Source organism: Centroberyx affinis, unplaced genomic scaffold, assembly GCF_046629955.1.
Source record: "Centroberyx affinis isolate AG114_WGS23_722 - 3 ecotype Tasmania unplaced genomic scaffold, CSIRO-AGI_Caff_v1 ptg003211l_1, whole genome shotgun sequence".
Lineage (NCBI taxonomy): Eukaryota > Metazoa > Chordata > Actinopteri > Beryciformes > Berycidae > Centroberyx > Centroberyx affinis.
The window spans coordinates 65943-85429 of NW_027281249.1; the positions used below are offsets into that span (position 1 = coordinate 65943).

The 19487-nt window shown below is 38.3% G+C and overlaps 2 protein-coding genes across 3 annotated transcripts; one reads left to right on the forward strand and one right to left on the reverse strand.

The window, feature by feature from the left end:
* Positions 1–2126: 2126 nt before the first annotated feature.
* On the forward strand, positions 2127–6650 carry LOC139660092 (T-cell leukemia homeobox protein 3-like). Its single transcript, XM_071538139.1, is given in 3 exon segments — positions 2127–2490; positions 4750–4987; positions 6437–6650. Coding segments are annotated over 3 exon segments (816 nt in total).
* Positions 6651–8783: 2133 nt separating this feature from the next.
* npm1a (nucleophosmin 1a) lies at positions 8784–16585 on the reverse strand. Of its 2 annotated transcripts, none has more exons than XM_071538150.1 (11): positions 16434–16585; positions 14560–14639; positions 13539–13658; positions 12807–12900; positions 12056–12165; positions 11912–11964; positions 11760–11823; positions 11590–11670; positions 11255–11353; positions 11035–11109; positions 8784–10254 (listed from the first exon to the last, which is right to left on the reverse strand). In XM_071538150.1, exons 1-11 carry the CDS (start codon positions 16480–16482, stop codon positions 10204–10206), a joined length of 876 nt encoding a protein of 291 aa, XP_071394251.1. In that variant the 5' UTR covers positions 16483–16585; the 3' UTR covers positions 8784–10203. The 2 variants fall into 2 exon arrangements, with proteins under 2 accessions (XP_071394251.1, XP_071394250.1); XM_071538149.1 differs by having other exon boundaries at positions 11255–11359.
* Between the last annotated feature and the right edge of the window lie 2902 nt (positions 16586–19487).

Genomic DNA, 19487 nt, shown 5'->3' on the forward strand with positions numbered 1-19487 from the left:
AGATGGGTCAGGCACAAGAGGACACCCAGTAGAGGATGCTGGGTAGACAGAGTATCCATTCCCTCCCTCGGGCAGATCCGCTTTCTGCTCTTCTTTCATAAATACTCTCAATGAGCAGGTTACCTTGATGCATGCTCCCTTGTCTTGAGTTCCTGTTAGTTGCACAACCATTATATTTCTGCCTGACACAACATTTAACTGTTGCTTTTTTCTGCCTGATCACATAATCAAGTGCAGCAGGTAAGTCTGCAACATCAGCCTGGCTGTGCTCTGATGGGGACCTAAATGCTGAGATATATTAACACTTCTTCTTCTTCTTCTTCTTCTTTGAGAAAAAATAGACCCCTAGTGACATAAAGTTTAAAACACAAGGCTTGAATCTTTTCAAGCCTTCATCAGCCTTCCACCAATATGTAATTGTTAGTGATTAGCCTACTTAAAGATGATGTGGTGGTAAGTTCATTCATTTGAACTTTAATATATTTGTATTTAGTTTTAATACTTTGTTTCAATTTATTATTCTAAGTATGTAAGAAAACTTTACAACTTGGCACGATGTTTTTCCTACTGAGACTTTTAGCCATGTTGATTTTTGACATAATTAATCTACATCATTTCATTCAACTTTGATTCAAGAAGGGTTCAGGATCCCCCAAATGATAATTTCACACTAAAGTGCTATCAGCTTGTGCTATTTACAGCTTTGCTCAAACCAAGATTTTAATTTGCAATGGTATTGATGATGCATTGTTCTCAAAATGGAGATAGTCCTTTAAATTAGATGAGGACTTGATTTCACGTCAGTGTACTATACAGTTTAGCCTTAACTGCATAAACAGACCAACCTTTTCCTACATGACAGCAACTTTTAGAGCCCAGCAAGAAAATCGCATGATTGCTTCAAATAAGTACAAAAGATGAAATCACCCTAGCTTTCAATGACAAAATAAATTGAGAATGGGGGTGTCCACTGTGTTGGAGTCTGCTTATCTGCATATGAAAAAGCACATCATAGCCCTTGGCACTGTTTTTATTGCGTGCGTCTGCCTTTATCAATTTAATAGATCATGTAGAAAAGAAAAGTCTGGCAGCCTATAAGCACAGCACAATACAATATACAAAAATAAAACACACTGGTTTTCAATAATAAATTATGCTCTTTTATAGTGGATCTGAAACGCCTATGATGCCTCAGTATGAAAAGGCTTTTATAAGTAATAGTTCACTTAAAATCATTCTAGTATGGTTTTATTACTTTATATCTAAAAACAGCTCAGAATGCAGGAGTGAGAGAGAGGGAGGGATATGTGTGATTGCCAAAACAGAAGAGGCATCCTAGGAAAATAACCTGCTCTTTCAGTCTTTTCTCTCTTGTCTCCTGTTTTGAGATATTAAGTTGAAAAATTACATCCAAGCTTACTGCATTTGAATAGTTTTTCTTGTCCTTGTTATTTTCTGAACTTTAATAAAAGTTAAGTTGAAGGGGCAGAACTACAGAGCCTTTATCTTTGTGAAAAATACACCAACTTTTTATACAGGCCATATAACTAGTGCTTTATTTTGCTTGAAAAAAAAAATAGCTGCATAAATCATTAAAATCATAAATATGATTTTGCATCTACAGATTACAAATGTAATTTTGTAATTTTAGTATCATGAATAAAACACAGTTTGGTGAAACAAACAAACAAACAAACAAAAAAAGCAATCATAGAAACAACCATGACAAGTGTGAGAGAGCGAGAGAGAGAGAGAGAGAGAGGCTGGGTTGTTATGAGAGAGAGAGAGAGAGAGAGAGAGAGAGAGAGAGAGAGAGAGAATTGAATTGAATTGAATTGAGAGAGAGAGAGAGTGTCTCATCTTTGCATTTCCAGATACAGATTTCAATCTAATATTTCAGCCTGCACTGTGCATCATAGCAGTATCAGGCATGGAGAGATCGTCAGAGCAAGCAGGGCGGAAGATGAAGAGACAGAAGACAGAGGAAGAGACAGAGAGAGCTAAACAAACTCAACCTTAAACTTTATATAAACAACCATATTTTATACATCAATGCCTGCTTTTTCTGTGGTCTATAAGCCCACTGTCGGCTGAAAGAGAGGACAGAGGAGAGGTCAGTAGATGAGATGAAGGCCAGCAGCAGAAGCCCCGGGGGCCTCAGCCTCCAGCAGCCAGCTTCAATCCGCTTCGGCATTGACCAGATCCTCGGCGGCACAGACCGAGAGGTTTCCCAGAACAGCAGCATCAGGTGTCGCCCGGACTTGGGGAATACCTCAGAAGGACTGAGTTACCATCTGGCTTTACACGGCATCACAACTCCACCGTACGAGGGATCGAGACCGTACGGGGCGGACTTGACCCTGTGTCCGGCGGGACCGGTACGCGTCCCGGCGCAGAGGCCGCTGGCTGCAGCTGTAACTCCGGCCGGACTGAGCAGCATCCTCCCCTGGATGGACGGCAGCCAGCGATTTGCAAAGGACAAATTCGCAGGTATTCGCATATTATATATTATCACTTATCAGCAGGGATCTTCACGACATCTTGATCCTTAGATGTTTATTGTGGCAAAAAAAGTGCAAAGTGCAGACGTTTCAGCAGACTGTCAGGTCATCATCAATGCTTACAAACAAAGGAGGAAAAGGAGTTAGAAAAACAAGAATAGAGTAGCTACCCACCTCTTTAGCCTGTCACATGTCTATAAATTCATAGCATACACTATAGTAAGAAGAGTCAAACTGAAGTAGTGAATGAAGACAGGGTTTTTAAATGGGGGAAAAAGCAAAACCCTAACTTTATTTTTTTTCTGTTTCTGTTCATATTGGTGCTTTTGATGCCTTGTTGATCACCTAGGCTACTGGAGGTCATAGTTTTTATAGTTTTTATTATTATTTTTTTAAATACTAAAAATGAATTTTGTATACACTATTGACAAATTAAGTCTAGGCTATATCTTCTTTTTTAATTTCAATGCAGCTTATCGGATAAGACAAAAGTTTCAGGTTAGGACAATCCTGCCTTTGGAAACGCTAACGAAAATTCATATTCCTATATATAATTCCTATAGGGACTTATAGTGTGTGGTATTGAATAGTGAGCTTCATGTGCCATGGTGACACGATGATATTCCTGTAATATATGAGTTTATAGTTGTAGTGTGACATTTTTATAGTAAGCTATTCTAAAATGTAGGAAGGCTGGCCTAGTTGTTTTTGTATTGGAAATGACAGAGAAAGTTGATCACAGTCCTAATTTGAGTTGAATTGGCTTTTATTTTCTAAAAGCGTTTTCATGTGAGTTTTGCAAAGCGGATTCAGGCTTCGTTTTTACGCCAGCTGCAATCAATTAAACTTTATCCACATTCAGATTAAATTAAGGCTGAGGCTCACTTTCTATGTCTGACGGTTAAATAGCAAAAAGTGACGCAAATCTATGGAGTCTGCTTGAGCTGGACTGAGGAAATACGCCTCTTCAAAGTCGAGTTGGTTTATCTTCGGTTTATTACAGTCCCGTAATTATACATTTTTCGTTTGTTATTATTCATCAGTTTCCGTTTTCTTTATTTGCATTCAATCTCATTTTTTTTTTTATCATTTTCATGTGTCTTGGATAAGAACGTGTTTTTTCCGTCTGATATCTCAGATGATGTGAAGTGCCTTAGGTTGCCTGAGTGTTTTAAGTAGGATTTATAAAAGTCGTAGTGCTTCAAGATGCCTCAATAAAGCAGACTGGACTTCGTTCACATATAAGGGAAAAAGCCAGAAAGAACGATAGTCAGTGTGGGACAGAATAAAGGCCAGAACGGACAATAGGCCTATATTTAAACGATAGCCTGTTATTTATTCATAGCTGTGGAAACTCACTCAAAACAGTTCAAAGTTCAATAGTCTCAGTATTACTGCATTACTACAAATGGAAGTTTTAAACTAATTTAAAGTCCAAAATCCAAAATTATTATCAAAAATTTAGACTAAAATATTATTCTTGTGTACTGGCTAAATTTTTATCCTTTTTCATATTTATATTTTTTTTATATAGTGTCACTTATATTCACTTATATTTTGTGCATAGCTAGCCTATAAATTAACAAAATACCCTATCTATAGCCTACATTTTTGACATTAGTTAGGTGCTATGACCTATAATGTTTAGTCAGTTACCTTAGGGGTAAGCAAAGTGAAATCAGTGTGTATTTGTGTGTGATTTGTTATGCTGCAAACTAAATATAGACAATGAAACACTAAAAACAATAATCAAAAATTGCATTTTACAAATATGATCAGTAAATCAAATTTCAGCTTGTAGAACAGACACAAGCAATACATTTTCTTGGGACAAATCCATTGTATTTCTTTAAATGGAAAGAGTATCTGCTGGAATATGATAGGCCTCAGTCAACTATTCAGTTATTTGAATGATTGGTCCATAATTGTGGCCTATTTTCATGTAAGGTGAGTTGTACTTATGGTTTACTCATTTTATTGGGTATTCGTAGTTTTACTATTGTCCACAGAAATAAGGCTGTGAATAAAAGATATATTCATAACTAGATACACAAATGGAAAGGAACAGAATAAAATAAAAAAAAATAATGTGTAAAAAAGGTTGATTCTTTTGAGGATTTTCCATCCTTTGGTTTTTGATATAGGAATTGTTTACTACAAAGTAAACTATAAATAATCACCAGTAAAATTCCCCTTAACTCCTCTTTCTCTCTCTCTCTCTCTCTCTCTCTCTCTCTCTTTACTTCAGCAACTTTGACACCATTCACTGTGGCTCGGCGGATTGGTCATCCCTACCAGAACCGCACACCACCAAAGAGGAAGAAGCCACGCACTTCCTTTTCCAGGATACAGATCTGTGAACTAGAAAAGCGCTTCTATCGGCAGAAGTACCTGGCCAGTGCTGAGAGGGCTGCGCTCGCCAAAACCCTAAAGATGACCGATGCCCAGGTTAAAACCTGGTTTCAGAACCGCAGGACCAAGTGGAGGTACAGTCTTGAGTGGGACAGAGGGAGAGTAAGGAGGGAATATGAAGAGTTCTCTTCAAAATGTAATATCTACCATTTGAAAAGTAAAAAAAAAAACAGTGACAGCCACTCCTGTTAAGACAATGGAACCAAATAAAACTAATTAATTCGGTTGGTAATTTAAGTCCATGGTGGGCAAAATGATAACACTATCGACTGGTTCCTCTATATTTTATTACTCTATATATAGAGATTTTGAATGATGAGCAACAATCAATGTTTTTCTTTCCAAAATGGATTTATAGCACTTTGGAACAGCTTTTATATTATCTCTGTTATATTTAATCATTTGTCTATCCTTTAATGGTTCAGTAATATAGTAGTATAGTGTTTATTGTTGCAAATAGGAGAATGGAAAAAAAATGTCACCGCAAAATTTAGACTGATAGTAGACTAGTAGCAAAATAAAACAAGAACAAAGAATGGGATAGCTGGCAAAAAATGTAATTCTGTTAGTGATTGTGACTGATCCCAATCAAAACCACCCCTCCTCATCTACTCCATGCACCCTGTGTCCCCCTAAACCACAGCCTATGCCCCCAACAACCATCCCAGCCCTGTCTTTCACACCCGTTCATCTTGCCAATACCCCACACTCTCCTCCCATCTGATCCTTTGCAGAACCCCACAAAAGTCAATTTTTTAACATATCTCTTCCAGCACATTTTTGGGGGGGAAATTTCAAAGGAAATCTAAGAATTAAAGTCACCACTCACACATGTGTAGACAGTGGATGGGGTGACTTCAATCAATAAGTTCACCTCTTTTCAATAAGTTAACCTCTTTTCTGTAAAGTAAAGCCATCTAAGCATACATGCTTTTTTGATATGGAAAGTTTTAGGTTTGAAGTATCAGGAAGCCCTGTGGAAGGTCAGGGAAATATTTCTATAATGTAAATGGACATTGTTTCTGATACAAATTTCCCTGCTAGGCATCAAAGCAAAAGGTACAATCTGGGAAGCAAATTAACTTCGTTTGGAAGTCTGCCATGGGCAAGATACGAATTTGTACAAATTTATCATGAATCATGCAGGATGTATTGATAAAAATAAATAAGACCTGTCATTTGCTTTTAACGCTAACAGTTGCCAGGTCTCACACCCAAAGTTATTTAGGGAAGATGTTCCTTTGGATGATATTTTCTTAAGGATCTTAGATTTGGGATATGCAATAAAATGTATATAAAACAAAGAGTCTTATAAAATAATGTCTTATAAAACAAAGTGGAAATTATACAGTAAGTTGCAAGGGTTTAGACATACACATACAGGAAATTGTTGGCCTGGTATTGATGGCAGAGGTTCTGATGAGGCCTAAGTGTCTATCACCCTGTACACAATTTTAGTGTTAACCTAAAAAATAAAGTTTTTTTTGTCATGTTCTTTCTCCCATCCATTCCCGGGACGTTAGGCGTCAAACGGCAGAAGAGAGAGAAGCAGAGCGCCAGCAGGCCAACAGGTTCATGATCCAGCTGCAGCACGATGCCTTGCAGAAAACGCTGAGTGACTCGGTTCCTGCCGACCCGCTCTACATCCACAGCTCCTCGCTCTTCGCCCTGCAGAACCTGTAGCCGTGGACCTCAGAGGAGGAGGGCAAGCTGGCCAGTGCTGCAGCTCTTGTGTGATGAGGTGGACAAATATTTAACCATAGGCTGATTGGACAGCAACAGGACCTGACTTGACGTGATCACACCATACGTGATACCTGACTGAATATCAGAGGGAGTTGAGATATAAAATACAATTCACAGTTCAAAGACTTGAACAGGCAGAGAAACTGATGCTTGACTCTTAGATTAGACACACTCAGGGAGACAAAATGTGGTGTGGTAATGCTTGTGATACTTGTCTTAGAGCTAGGCCCATTATTACAAGCTGGTATATTGACTGGAGTAATATAATAATAGTAACAAGCATGTAACAGAAACACCGTCACCATCAGTATCCCCAAACACAAAAGCACTATGGGCTTGAAAATTCCATTCAACAGTGCAGTGACTGCTGATCACATCATCAGTTGAAGACAAACACAAAAACGAAGGCCAATTTACGGACAGGCATGGAGAGAGCACAGGTCAATGGGCGTGTGAATATGCAGGAATATTCTGTGATAAAGATGGTTTACCTGCTCTATGCTCAGAGACCTCTAATAAATTTGTTTCCTGCATATCAAAACACTTATCAACTTTGCAAAAAATTTGATTTATCATTTAATAAGAGGAGAGTGACAAAGGTCATAAACTGTCTTTGCCCATTGAGCCACTGCAATAGTACAATTAATGCTATTTGAAATGTAGTTTCGACCTCTCAATTGCTAGATTTATCTGGAGTTATATCTAGTATTCTAGCATTTTTATTTTGGATATTTGTTCCATATTGCTAATTGTTACCTGGTTAGGAGAAGCTAACCTTGAGGAGGATGGGCAGTGTGGTGCGATATCATTAAAATCCTGGAGCTTAAATACAATAAATGGGATATTAATACAATGAATAAGACCTTAAATTTGTGGATGGACAGAATGATTGTCCTTTTATGCTGGGATGATTGATTCTATATTGCTAATCAGTTCAGTTCAGAACCAGACAACGTATCCTTAAGCCTCGACAATTCTCCTGGGTGCTTTCACAGTCATTTTTTTTTTACTATAGAAGCAAGGCTTGAGTCTGTGATGTTATCAAGATGCAAAATCTGGGGCTGCTGCGTAGAGATTTGAAAATATGTCAGTTCACTCTCCATGGAGCAGCTCCAGATACATCTTGATGCCATCTTAAGTTCTGGTTTGTGGCTTGTTCATGTTCTATTTAGTTACATGGCTACTGTAGCAACAGTACTGTCTGTCTTAGGGCTAATCACGCTTTGAACAGACAGTTCAAACCAGACAATGTTCATATCAGTAAAGTTTTACAAAATGTGTGCAATAAGACACCAGTTTTCAAATGTATTTAGGGGTATGTAAACTGTCAATCATCAAGGTCGACGACAGTATTCAGTTGTTCAGTATACGCTTATGAACAGCAATGATCAGTATACAGGTTGCGTACCGAGTCGGGAGGCTGACCTCCAACCAGAAGACCCGGGTCCAAGCCGTGTTTTGACAACCAACTGCCATCTGAAGTGTCTTTGAGCAAAATCACATAACGATTAATCGCTCACAGTAATTTCAGATGAGTCTTATCAAAGACTGCGTTGTGTCAATGTGTGACTGGAAAAATAAAGGCAACAGATCGTTCAGCTTTCCTTGAATGCATTGCCACTGCTAAGCCATGACTTATCTTTCCCACAATCATTATTGCGATCTCTTTCTGCAGGCGGAGGTGAGGACACCATTTTAAAATATAGTGCCACTGTCAAGATTGATGTTCCCCATCTATGTTTCATGGCCTTGGTTTGTTTTTCTATTGTTTTCTGGAGGTTAAACCTTAACCCTTAATTGCTTTGTAACCACAATATGGATTTAACACCCTTTAAGATAATGCCATTTTTCAAAATGGTCTGTCAAGTTTGACAATGATCAACTTTGTAATTAGCTAAACTGCATTTTTCCTACATCATTCTGACATTTATTATTTCAAAGAACGAGGTAAATGAGAAAATAAATGTAAAACATGAATATGGGACATCTCAAGCCATTTATGGCAACATTTGGGAATGGATGGGCTGAGTACAATTATGTATTTATTTATAATGAATCTCTGCAAAGTTTAACATAGCCTAGCTGCCCCCTATATGTCAAATGAAATATTACATCAGGCAGTGAGACAATTTATCCTAGAACCTTTATTGAAATAACGAAGTGGACATTTGCACATACAGTGAGAAAAAAAAAAATCAAATTTACAGGGAAAAAAAAAGATCAAATATTTGCATTTAAGATTAAAATGGGTACAATTACCAGTCTCAAACTCATTGTAAAGCAATAGAACGGGAACTGATCCACATATGTATTCATTTAATCAACCTTGGTGTTGTCCACCCAAACCCACAGCATATTTAAACGGACAGCTTCTTGAGAACATGGAATGGTCTTCTCTATCAACAGGCCTCACGCATTAAACGTTTCTTCAATCTATTGAACTGTTGTTGAATGAGGAAAACTGAAACTTGAGTGCAGGTTACAATTTTAAGAACATAACTCCTGAATTCCCCATAACTGCAAGGACCATTTTGAAAATAGTGCCTTTAAAGAAAAAAAAAATAATTATACAGCTTGTTGCTTTACACTGTTTGATGGATTACTTCTGGACGGCAAAATGCATGCAAAATGACAGGAAAATATTTAATTTACTGATACGCTGGTTCAGGTAGAAACAAAGATTGACAGTTTAGTACTATAGACAAAAGTAATGTTTTTCTCCAAATGGGAAGTTACCATTTCATTACATTCAACAACATTCTAAAACTTTGATGAACACCCCACCTTACAATTACCTTGCTGTGCTACTGTCAGATTTCATTCAGTTTCATCTAGCTGTAGCACCAAAGGTGTGGAGAGATAAACAAACACTGGATGTGATGATGATGGGTGATGTCACCCAAAAATTCAGCTACAGCACAACTTTCCCAAACTGACAAATGATGAGACTATTGATGCGACTATGGTCAACATCTTTCCTTTTGTTTCATTGCTGAAAATTGACTTTTAAGTGACAGGTTGTTGAACTGTTTGGGGTATGAATGCATGGTTACCTGTCTTAGATTTGCTCTAAAGCTCATTTAATGATCTGATCTTTGCATGTACATGTTCTTGCGTGAGGCCACATCAACTCATCAACTAAAATAAAAAAGCATGGGAAGATATCCTTCAAATTTTCTCAGGTGCCATACAACAATCTAGCAAAGATTTTATTTACACATTTACAAAAAAATGCAAATTTGCAAGTTGGTTCTCCCAGGTCTATCCATCAAACCTGGAAGTATCTATGCCTTGCATCCACCTTGAGAGGGTGATGGTGGGGCTAAGACAGGGCAAGGCCACAGTGCACTGTCCCCATACACACACACATCACTTCCTCTCTAATCTCTTGATACAGCAGGGCAGTTGGAGCTGGACTAGACTTTAATGAATTAATGGGAAGTGTGAGGCACCGAGTTAAGACTCCAGAAGGTTTGTGAGGAGGGATGTGGCTGAACAGGTAATTAAAAAAAGAAAAAGAAAAAAAAATGCTGGGATTGTTGTGTTATTTAGGATCTGTCACCGTCTGTCTCCACTTCCACAGCTCCGCAACGACCTAAAGAAAAAAACATAACATGCAGACAATCAATATGGTGTCCCAAGCATATTGTAGCAGCCGCTATGGGTCAGTCAATGACAACACTTAAAAAAAAAAACCATAACGTCACCAAAAGTTATCTAATTTGGCTCCAACATACGCTCACAGTCCTTTCATCTGTAAATTATTTTTCTTCCTCCTGGCTCCTCTACATTGACAAAGAATCCAGTGCATTTACTTCAATGCCATTAGTCTTTGACGGAAGGCATCATTTTGAAAATGCCAAGATGCATCATTCATCTAATGCCACCGGTTACACTTGTCTTTTTCAATCAAAATGTTTGAGTTGGTCAGGCTCATCAGTTCACAATATGAATAAAATCTAATTTGGAAACTTCAGACATGCACAGTAATGACATCCTGACATGTAGTGTAAATGCTAAAAGTTGCATTGAAAAGACAAATGTAGCTGTGACCTAATCTGTGCAGTAGTTTTCCACTAAAACCATAACTGAAACTTTAAATAGTCCTTCACTTAGGACTGAGAGGGAGCATCAAATATTTGATGAGAGCTCCAAATAAAGGTATTAACATGTCTAAAACAAGTTTACTAAACTGTATAAGCACTGAGCTCACAACCTTACTGATAAAAATAACATTTTCCTAGTAAATATTCCAAGATAACTTAATACATTAAAATGGTATTTTAATTAAAATTGCAGTTTGCCAACAACACAATGAATGCCTCCTTAAAAACATGGCAGAGATCTGAAAAGCTCCATAAACTAGGTACTGTACCTTGGCGTCTGAGACTTTATAACCATGTTTCACAAAGTTCTCAAACTTGGGCTGGGCTTTAGGCAGTGATACTCCCTGTAACAATGGAAAAAAGCAAAATGAATATGCATATCCAAATTTTCATTAAATCAATACCAAAACATTTTCTTTTTTAGTTGGAGAAAAGAACATGCAAAAATACAATCAATCCAGGTTAAAAGGGACTTCAAGGGACACCAACCTTCGTCACCGCCTCCATGATCTTAGCTTTGATCTCAGGAATTGTTAAGGCTACCTTGGGAGTTTGTGGGGTTTTGGGTGTCTTACCACCCTTAGGGGTCTTTGCCTGTAAGGAATAGAAAGTGTGAGAGTACTAGGAAAGACAGTAACTATTTTGTTTGGGTATTGTGTCTTTGAAAGAATTCGGACAAGCTCAAAAAATTTAAAAACATACAAATATTACAGGTTTATGATTTATGACAATACTGGCCACTACCAACAATGGTTATGTACCATTGTTGAGTGTACACATGCCATTTAGAGCGTGACAAAAAGCCAAATCAAACAGATTCTTACCTCCTTTGGAGATGGTGTACCAGGTTTAGGACTCTTGCCATTTTGAGCCGGGACTCGGGGTTTGGATGGCGTTGCCTTGGCCTGTAACAGAGAGGCAATTGGTATTGAGAAAGGGTTTGAGCTAAATTAATTTAGCTGGAACTGTCATATTGCATGTAATAATGGCTTGCCTTAACAGGTGATTCCTCTTCCTCACTCTCCTCCTCGTCATCATCCTCATCATCTTCATCATCCCTAAAAAAAAAACATCCAGAAAAAAAATTCAAAAATTACACATTTATGAGGTTTGAATAGTGAGTAAACAGTTAAGTTTTACACTCACTCATCATCATCATCATCATCATCTTCATCATCCTCCTCGATTTTCATTTTTTTCTGCAAGGAAGAACAAAAGGCGATTATGATCATTTAGATACTGATGACTTTGAAACTCAGAAACTCAACCTGCAAAGTATGTGCAACAAACCTGGGACTTGAGGGCAGGTGAGGAAGCGGGTCTTTTCTTGGAAGTTTTGAGGACTTCCTCTTCTTCGTCTTCATCATCATCTTCATCAAAAGACTGATCAGCTTCCATCACTAGTAAAAAAAATTGAGATATGTTAGGCAAAGTGAAAGGTGAAACTAAATGAAATGTAGGTATCCCACAAATGGCAGGTTACCATCATGTCTTGAAACTAACGGACACCACCAGATTAATCGTTACATCGACCTGACATCTTATTTGTGCATTTCCGCTCTCATTCTGCATGTTAATGTTCATGCTTTAAATGGAACTATACTTTTGGGATTTCTTCATGTCAGTCGTGGCTCAAAATGGAGTTTTAGCGCTTCTACATTAATGGAGCGAAACTATCTGGTTGATTAAATTTCAGTGCTACTCCTGTCTAAATGGCACTCACTCTGATTGGGCAATGCAAATTAGAACAAAATGAAGTAGTGTAGAATAAATTAGTAGCCTCTGATGATTTTATGTCTGATTTGACAGCTGTTCTTCATAATCCTGAAAATTAATCTGCACATCTGTTTCTTAATGTCAGATTTCAAATTTGATTAAAACTGCTAATCCCTAACCTTGCAATAATTAACCTGACATTGAACATATAGCCTCTGAACTAACCATGGTAAATACCCCTAGTATTAGGGTAATCCATGTTCCTTTCTGACCACTGTTAAGGCAGTTACAGATACTTATAGTCCTGGGAACAGTAAATACTCACTGACAAGGTGTTGCCCACTGAGATGGATCGGACCAGAACCAGCCTTTAGACGGAACACAGCTGGAGGAGTGATTGTGAAACCACCGAGACACACCTGCAAAAAACAACAAGCAATATAGTAGCATGCAATCACCATAATGTACAATGATGAATAGTTTGCTCTGTGCAAATTAGGAGTCTTTTGGTTTGGGTCCAACAACCTCGGGGTGCCTGTAAAAATGTGGTGTGGCATTTCTGAAACATCAATATACCACTGTCCAATTAATTATGATACTTTGGTATAATTACTGTAAACAAATGAGCCCATGGTTGTGATGACTGATGGCCTCCATTTCATGTCAGTGGTATTGTTACTGCTAGTGTTCTCAAAATTAAGACCACATTTACCACAAACCCCATTGCTTCCAGTCGCAACGAGGATGTCGCTATGTGTACGGTGATAGTCTCATTTGCTTATGGGCTCAAAGTGAATGTGGTAGTGCTTTATTAATGTTAAAATGCTATGCATAGCAGCACTAAGAAGTAAAAGGTGCCATATGAATTTTGTGATACAGTTGTGATATGGTGCAATTAGAGTTTCCACATGATTGGCATGACTGAACCAATATGGCTTTGGCAGTGTGTGCGTGCAAGCTAATAGGAAAAATTTAAATTGGACACATTAGGAGAAATTTTCGTGTTAATGAATCTGTCCTTTAGAAAACACTTTAAAAAGACGTTGTGTTCACTCACACTAGGCAGGGTAGACGGCTTAAGTGAAACCAGTGCTGCCTTGACTTTCTGACCCTCTGTGTCTTGTCCTTCCACCTCTACCATGTGAAGTTCATCTTTGGTGCTGGGGTCCACACACGCCTAAAGGAGGCAAGAAACGATTTGATACCTTTATGAGACAGCTGACTATAATTCCAGTTTAAACACACAATTATGTCACTTTAGCTTGACAAACACTGACTTTTTGCAGCACTTAACAACAGAACCAGTCTGGTCACAAGCCTGCTTTGATCACTTCTAGTCTACCCTTGCATACTGTTATATTGTTGTTGCCAATACAGCAATGTTGAGTTTGGAGGAAATATTGGTGAAACAGCAGTTCAATACTGACCCATTCAGCAAAATTAGTGTGGGGAACATTTGCAAGAAAGTAAGTAACAGGCCGAAAAAAAATGGACATGCTATTGTGATAAACAGAGTGTTAATGTGATCGGTTAAATGTTTAGGTATGGCCTGCAACATGTGAAAAAACATGGTATGTCATGTCAGCTTAAAAGAGATCTGACAATCATATGGAAAGAGATTAGTGCCGGCAGAGACTATTTGAACTGCACAGATTTTAATTTGCTCATATTGTAGTTGTGTTAATGCTGACTTAATGCTGTCAAGCACTGAAGGCGTGTTTGTGAACTACAATGTCCATAATTCATTGTATCTATGGCACTGCAAATGCAGGATGGACAGGCAACGCATAACAGTCTAATGCTGCAGTAGTAAGCTATCTGATGCTAGTCTCTTTGGCTTGTAATAGAGTAAGACAATTAAGTCTCAACTGAGGCTGGTGTCCGAGCAAAGATCACATACTGAGCTCGCTGAATAAAATGTCAACAAAAATGCAGCTCAAATAGTCTAGTTAGATATACAAACACACAGTTAACTGTTAAACAACTGATGGGCAGAGGGATAAAAAACATTTCACCAATTACTAAAAAACAGCATGTTTTCATAAGCTCCTTGATACCTTTGATCTCAGGGAACTTACCATCCTTAGATCTAGCTGGTGCTCAAAGTCGTCATCTTCAGGGTTGAATACGACCTCCTTTCCGGACTCCAGCACGCACCCTGGTGGAAGAGGTTTCAAATAATGATTCACTTGAACAAGAACCACTGCAGTGTGTCCTGCCTGTGGTAGGCAATACTTTGGGGGGTGAAGTGCTATATTTGAACTGCACACAAGAGGGAGCCACACAGATTACTGCTGGGAACATTTCCACATGGCCCTGGCAGAGGAAACCCCCTCTCTGAGGAAAGGTGAAACAAGCAAGGCACACAGTTCTGTGTGGGAGTATTTCACTGAAAAGACATGAGGTGAACTGTCAATATGTTTAAGTGGTGTGCAAATACGACGACACTATGAATTCTACAGTGTATTGTAAGAAACAAATGTTTGAGTGTTAAAACAACAGCAGTTGGAAATATTGATTTTAGAGTGCAACAAATTGTATAAAAACTTGAATTTCCTTGCACATTGTATAAGTGTACAATCTACTGTGCTGGTTGCTTAATAATTGAGATCAAGTTTATAAGCCTGTAATTCTGGGTAGTGGTTAGTGTGTGCTTTGGAGTGGACAGGGTTCCAGCTGTGGTCCTGACTTAAACTGCATAACTTTTACATGACTTTCAATAGTATCACATTACATGTAGCCTATATTCCTGTAAAGTGACTAATTAGTAAAATTCTATGATAATCCATGACTTCCCCAGAGAACTTATCAAGTCCCAGACTTTCCACGTCTGGTATACTCCTCTTCAATATGCCATGACATTTCAGAAGCGTATTGACCAATGGGAACCATGAGTAGATCTACAACTAACTGTGCAATCTTTTAAGCTGAAAACAGCTTGCCTTGCAGCAAAGAGACATTAAGAAAAATATTAGACACACTTGAATATAATTTTCCCATCATATTGTGTCCAGGTCATTTCTCTATATTCTAAATCAAATCTCATCTCATAAAATGTGGCTTGATGCTACATGTGACTCAAAAAGAAAGCCAGGAAAAAATGCACCCATGTGTAGATGAGGGTATTATACCATGTGTGATGACCCTGTGCTTTATAAAATCATCTCAGTTATTTCCAAATAAGGATTCCATCCATTCCAAATCAGCAAAAGAGAGGGAAACTTAGATGGGTGATGTGTCAGAGAAAGACACAGATGATCAAGGAAACTGACCAGATTTTGTATTAATATGCACAAATTGGACATGGAGATAAAAAAAAAAAACTGCAAAATACAATGTGTTAAGTATTGCAACCACAATGACATGATGTAATGGTCAAAGGTATTTTCTGGAATAGCCTGAAACTAACAGATGAAAACGAGTAAGTGGGTCTGCATTAACCCAGTGAAGCGGCGAGGTCAGCTGAGGTCCGCGTGTGGATGAACCCACGTTGAGATGGCGTTTCCCAGCAACTGACCAAACTAAAACTGTTAGCTCAGAAATTTGATTTAAATTCGCAAATCATCAAACCGAGGCAAGGAATTGTAAAGCGGTGTGAAGTTCTCGCTGAAAGAAAACGCGAAATTTCCCACATATATTTCAGAAAACATGGGCGCCGCCATACTGACTCTCAAACACGTGTTTGGCAATTCAAGACTGAGCTAAACCCATGCTGTCCGCCGGGGCTGCTTGAATCTGCAGTGATTTCAATAATCTAACTCAATATACTTGATTTTCGCTACTTGCTAGATCAGTAGGAATGTCAATTTCCATCCCATGTCCAGGACAAGCAGCAGATAAATTATAACACTAACATTATATTGTTAACTCAGTGATACTATTGGAGTCAAACACGAGGACACGTTACGTTAAGGAGCTTGAGGTGACGCACGAAATGCAGAAATTATCTTACCATAAAGAAAGGTCTGTGGTGCCATTTGTTCCTCGTCTAACCCGTTCATGATTACGACTAAACCGTTGACAGCTGACTGCTTGCCTCCTGCTGAAGAATAACTACCAAGTACCAACTACTACTAACCACTACTGACGTGATTCCTAGTTCCTTTCTTCTTCTGTGTTTAATGGCGGTTCGCAAACCAACGCAAGGATTCACACCGCCACCTACTGTCTAGACTGAGTAGGGTCTTCACTCTGTAGGCTACAACAATAGGCTATAACACAACTTCAACTACACTGTGCAAAATATCAATTTTAACAAACCATTTACTGGTACTGAGTCCTAAAATCTCCTTTTCCATTAAGTTAATTTGCTCGTTTATAAAATGACTAAATGACTTATTAATACGGATATTCATTGCAGTGTGGTAAAAATTTCCAGGAGAAAATGTGAGGCTTTGACCTACCTGAAAGCAGCATGTGTGCTTGTCTCAGCTGGAAAGGTTAACAAGTTGGCCTCAATAGAAAGAGTTAGAAGTTTAAAGTGATTACAGTTTGACAGCTAGATGCAAAGTGTGCCTGGATCTCTCAGTTGCCGCTTGCTATATTTATATTGTATGTAGCCAGATTTTGGACTTTGGACAACTCAACTCCACACCATTTATTTTTCAGTTGGCTCAACCCCTTATCTGTACATACAAGTATTCCTAAGTAGCATTAACCTTAATTACATTGTTCTTTATCATTCATTTGCTGTTAATTGTATTCTTGCACAAAACTAAAAAAACTAAAAAATAAAAGCAATGTGTAAATAAAAAATGTCATCGACAAGATACATTATACACTTAGCTGTTTGTGGATCTAATTTCAGGACCATTTTACAAAAAAAAATGTGTATAGCTTTTCATAAGTATTGCAGAAACACAACAAGAACAAATTGTACAAGTACACAGATGCATTGTTTTTGTGTATTTTGTCATTTGCATTCCGAGAACAGTGTATTTATATTTTTGGGTAGAGATCAGACTTTGCAATTGGAAATAATTATATTTTAGAAGAGAGTAAAAGCCTGAATTCTTAAAGCTTAACTCATATACTTTTGTATTGGCAACGTTTTGATCCAACTTGGATCTGTCTGTAGGCCAAGTTGATGTGGTTTGATTATACTTGTGGTGTTTGCCTTTTTAAGAACTGATTGAAGGCCTAGAGATTTTCATCCAAGTAACTTGCACCTGCATGAGATGTAGTGGAGAAAAAATAAGGATATTTGGTTAGCATGCCCTAAAAGCGCACACATGCATGCACGCACACAGCCACAGACACACACACACACACACACACACACACACACACGCACACGGGAAAACATAGGTAGAACACTATTCAGTTTAAGAATTCACATAACTATTCTTATGGCTTAGAATAGTTTAATTTGTATTTGTGAGATGTAACAACTCCAGTTCCAAAACAAGACATCAGACAACCGAGACTCTGTGATGTCATACCAATGTACCATAGCTGCTTTATTGACAGCCAATCAAAGAGTGAATGACTTTGTAGTGTCTCAACTATGACATCCAAGTGAGTTTGGCATTATGGTCGTGCTATTCTGTTCCAAACGACAAACACGGCGTGAACCACAGAAAATCATCCCGGATACTTTCGTAGTCACCCTTTCCACTTTATTCTGTCTGTATGTGTACATCAGAGTGACATCACGGATTTGGTTTGGATAGAAGAGGCAGTACCAAATGTTCACTATTGTACAGACAGAGCTGCAATTGACGGCATCAGCATAGCACATTCCAAAGCTGACATTCAGTAGTATTATTCCCCTTTGAAACCATTTGATTATCTGAAACTCTAGGTGGTACGAACATCCGCTGCACATGAACTGAAATGTTTTTTTTTAAATTTCTCCCACTGCTGTTCCTCTTTCTCAGGTGAAAACATAACTGGATTTATCTGAATGTTTGGCCCAGCAAATATCATCAATATTATATGCATGTGAGCTATACCTGTAACATACACAAATGTTACTGTATCTCTGAGTCACCAAGATCACCTGTCGCCTGGGCAAAAAAAGTTGTTGCTTGTACGATAACTAGCCGATTCCTGACCAATTCATATGACAACATCTTTGTTTTGCGGGCACTTCAACTTGAAATTAAAAATGTATGTTCGCTTTTCACAATGCATTTTTCGATTTTAGACAACACACCTATTTGACCACAACAAGCAAAGCAGCAGGTGAAAATATAAAATAATCATTACATTTTTTTTCTTTGTTTTTGCTAAAACCTAGGTACAGACAGACTGACGGACATACAGACACACAGAAAGAAAGTGACACACACACACACACAGACATACACACACACCACCTCATACGTAAGACCCATAACATGTACTGTTTTTGAATTTCTAATGCATCATCAGACAGACTCGACAAGCAAGGGACAACACAAAAGGACAGGGGTTATTGCAACAGTGAAAACAAAACATGACACTTCAGCATAGGCCATATCTGTCAACCACTGGATGCATGAGATAAATATAGAGATTCTTAGAGCCAAAATCTGCTGACAAATGTTTGGAGATAAATCAAAATCTCTGGCTAAAGCATGCAATTTGTATTTTGGCAAAAAAGAACATCATTTGGCAGAAAAATAAATGGTACTGCTGGTTGAACTATAGCTTTTCGCTGGTAGGGAGCAGCCTTCTAAAGCAGGAGCATCTGTATGTTAAACAGGCCTATCTTCAAGACAGGACTGAGAGCAACGTTCTTATAGGTCCAAGTCTGTTACTTGAGTCATGTTGTATCATGTGGCGAAACTCCACGAGAAGGCTAAAAGCATAATCCAAGTTCAAAAGAGTGATCAGTCATTCTCCCAGTCCAGTCCCTTCATTCGAGTCGTTGTGGGGGGCTCTGGCTGTATCCAGACCAACGCTGGATACAATGGGACGAGAAGGAGAGATTGGATGTATTGCACATAGGCATCCACACACACGCACACGCACCGAGCTCTCTCATTTTCCATTTCTTTCTCTCCGTCACCTCCTCCTTGCC

Coding starts and splice junctions, on each gene's coding strand:
- npm1a (XM_071538149.1), bottom strand. CDS start 16,482: ATGAACGGGTTAGACGAGGAACAAATGGCACCACAGACCTTTCTTTAT. Junction 13,659..14,559: donor ACCAGCTAGATCTAAGGATG/GTAAGTTCCCTG, acceptor TGCCTCCTTTAG/GCGTGTGTGGACCCCAGCAC. Junction 11,360..11,589: donor GTACACCATCTCCAAAGGAG/GTAAGAATCTGT, acceptor TATTCCTTACAG/GCAAAGACCCCTAAGGGTGG.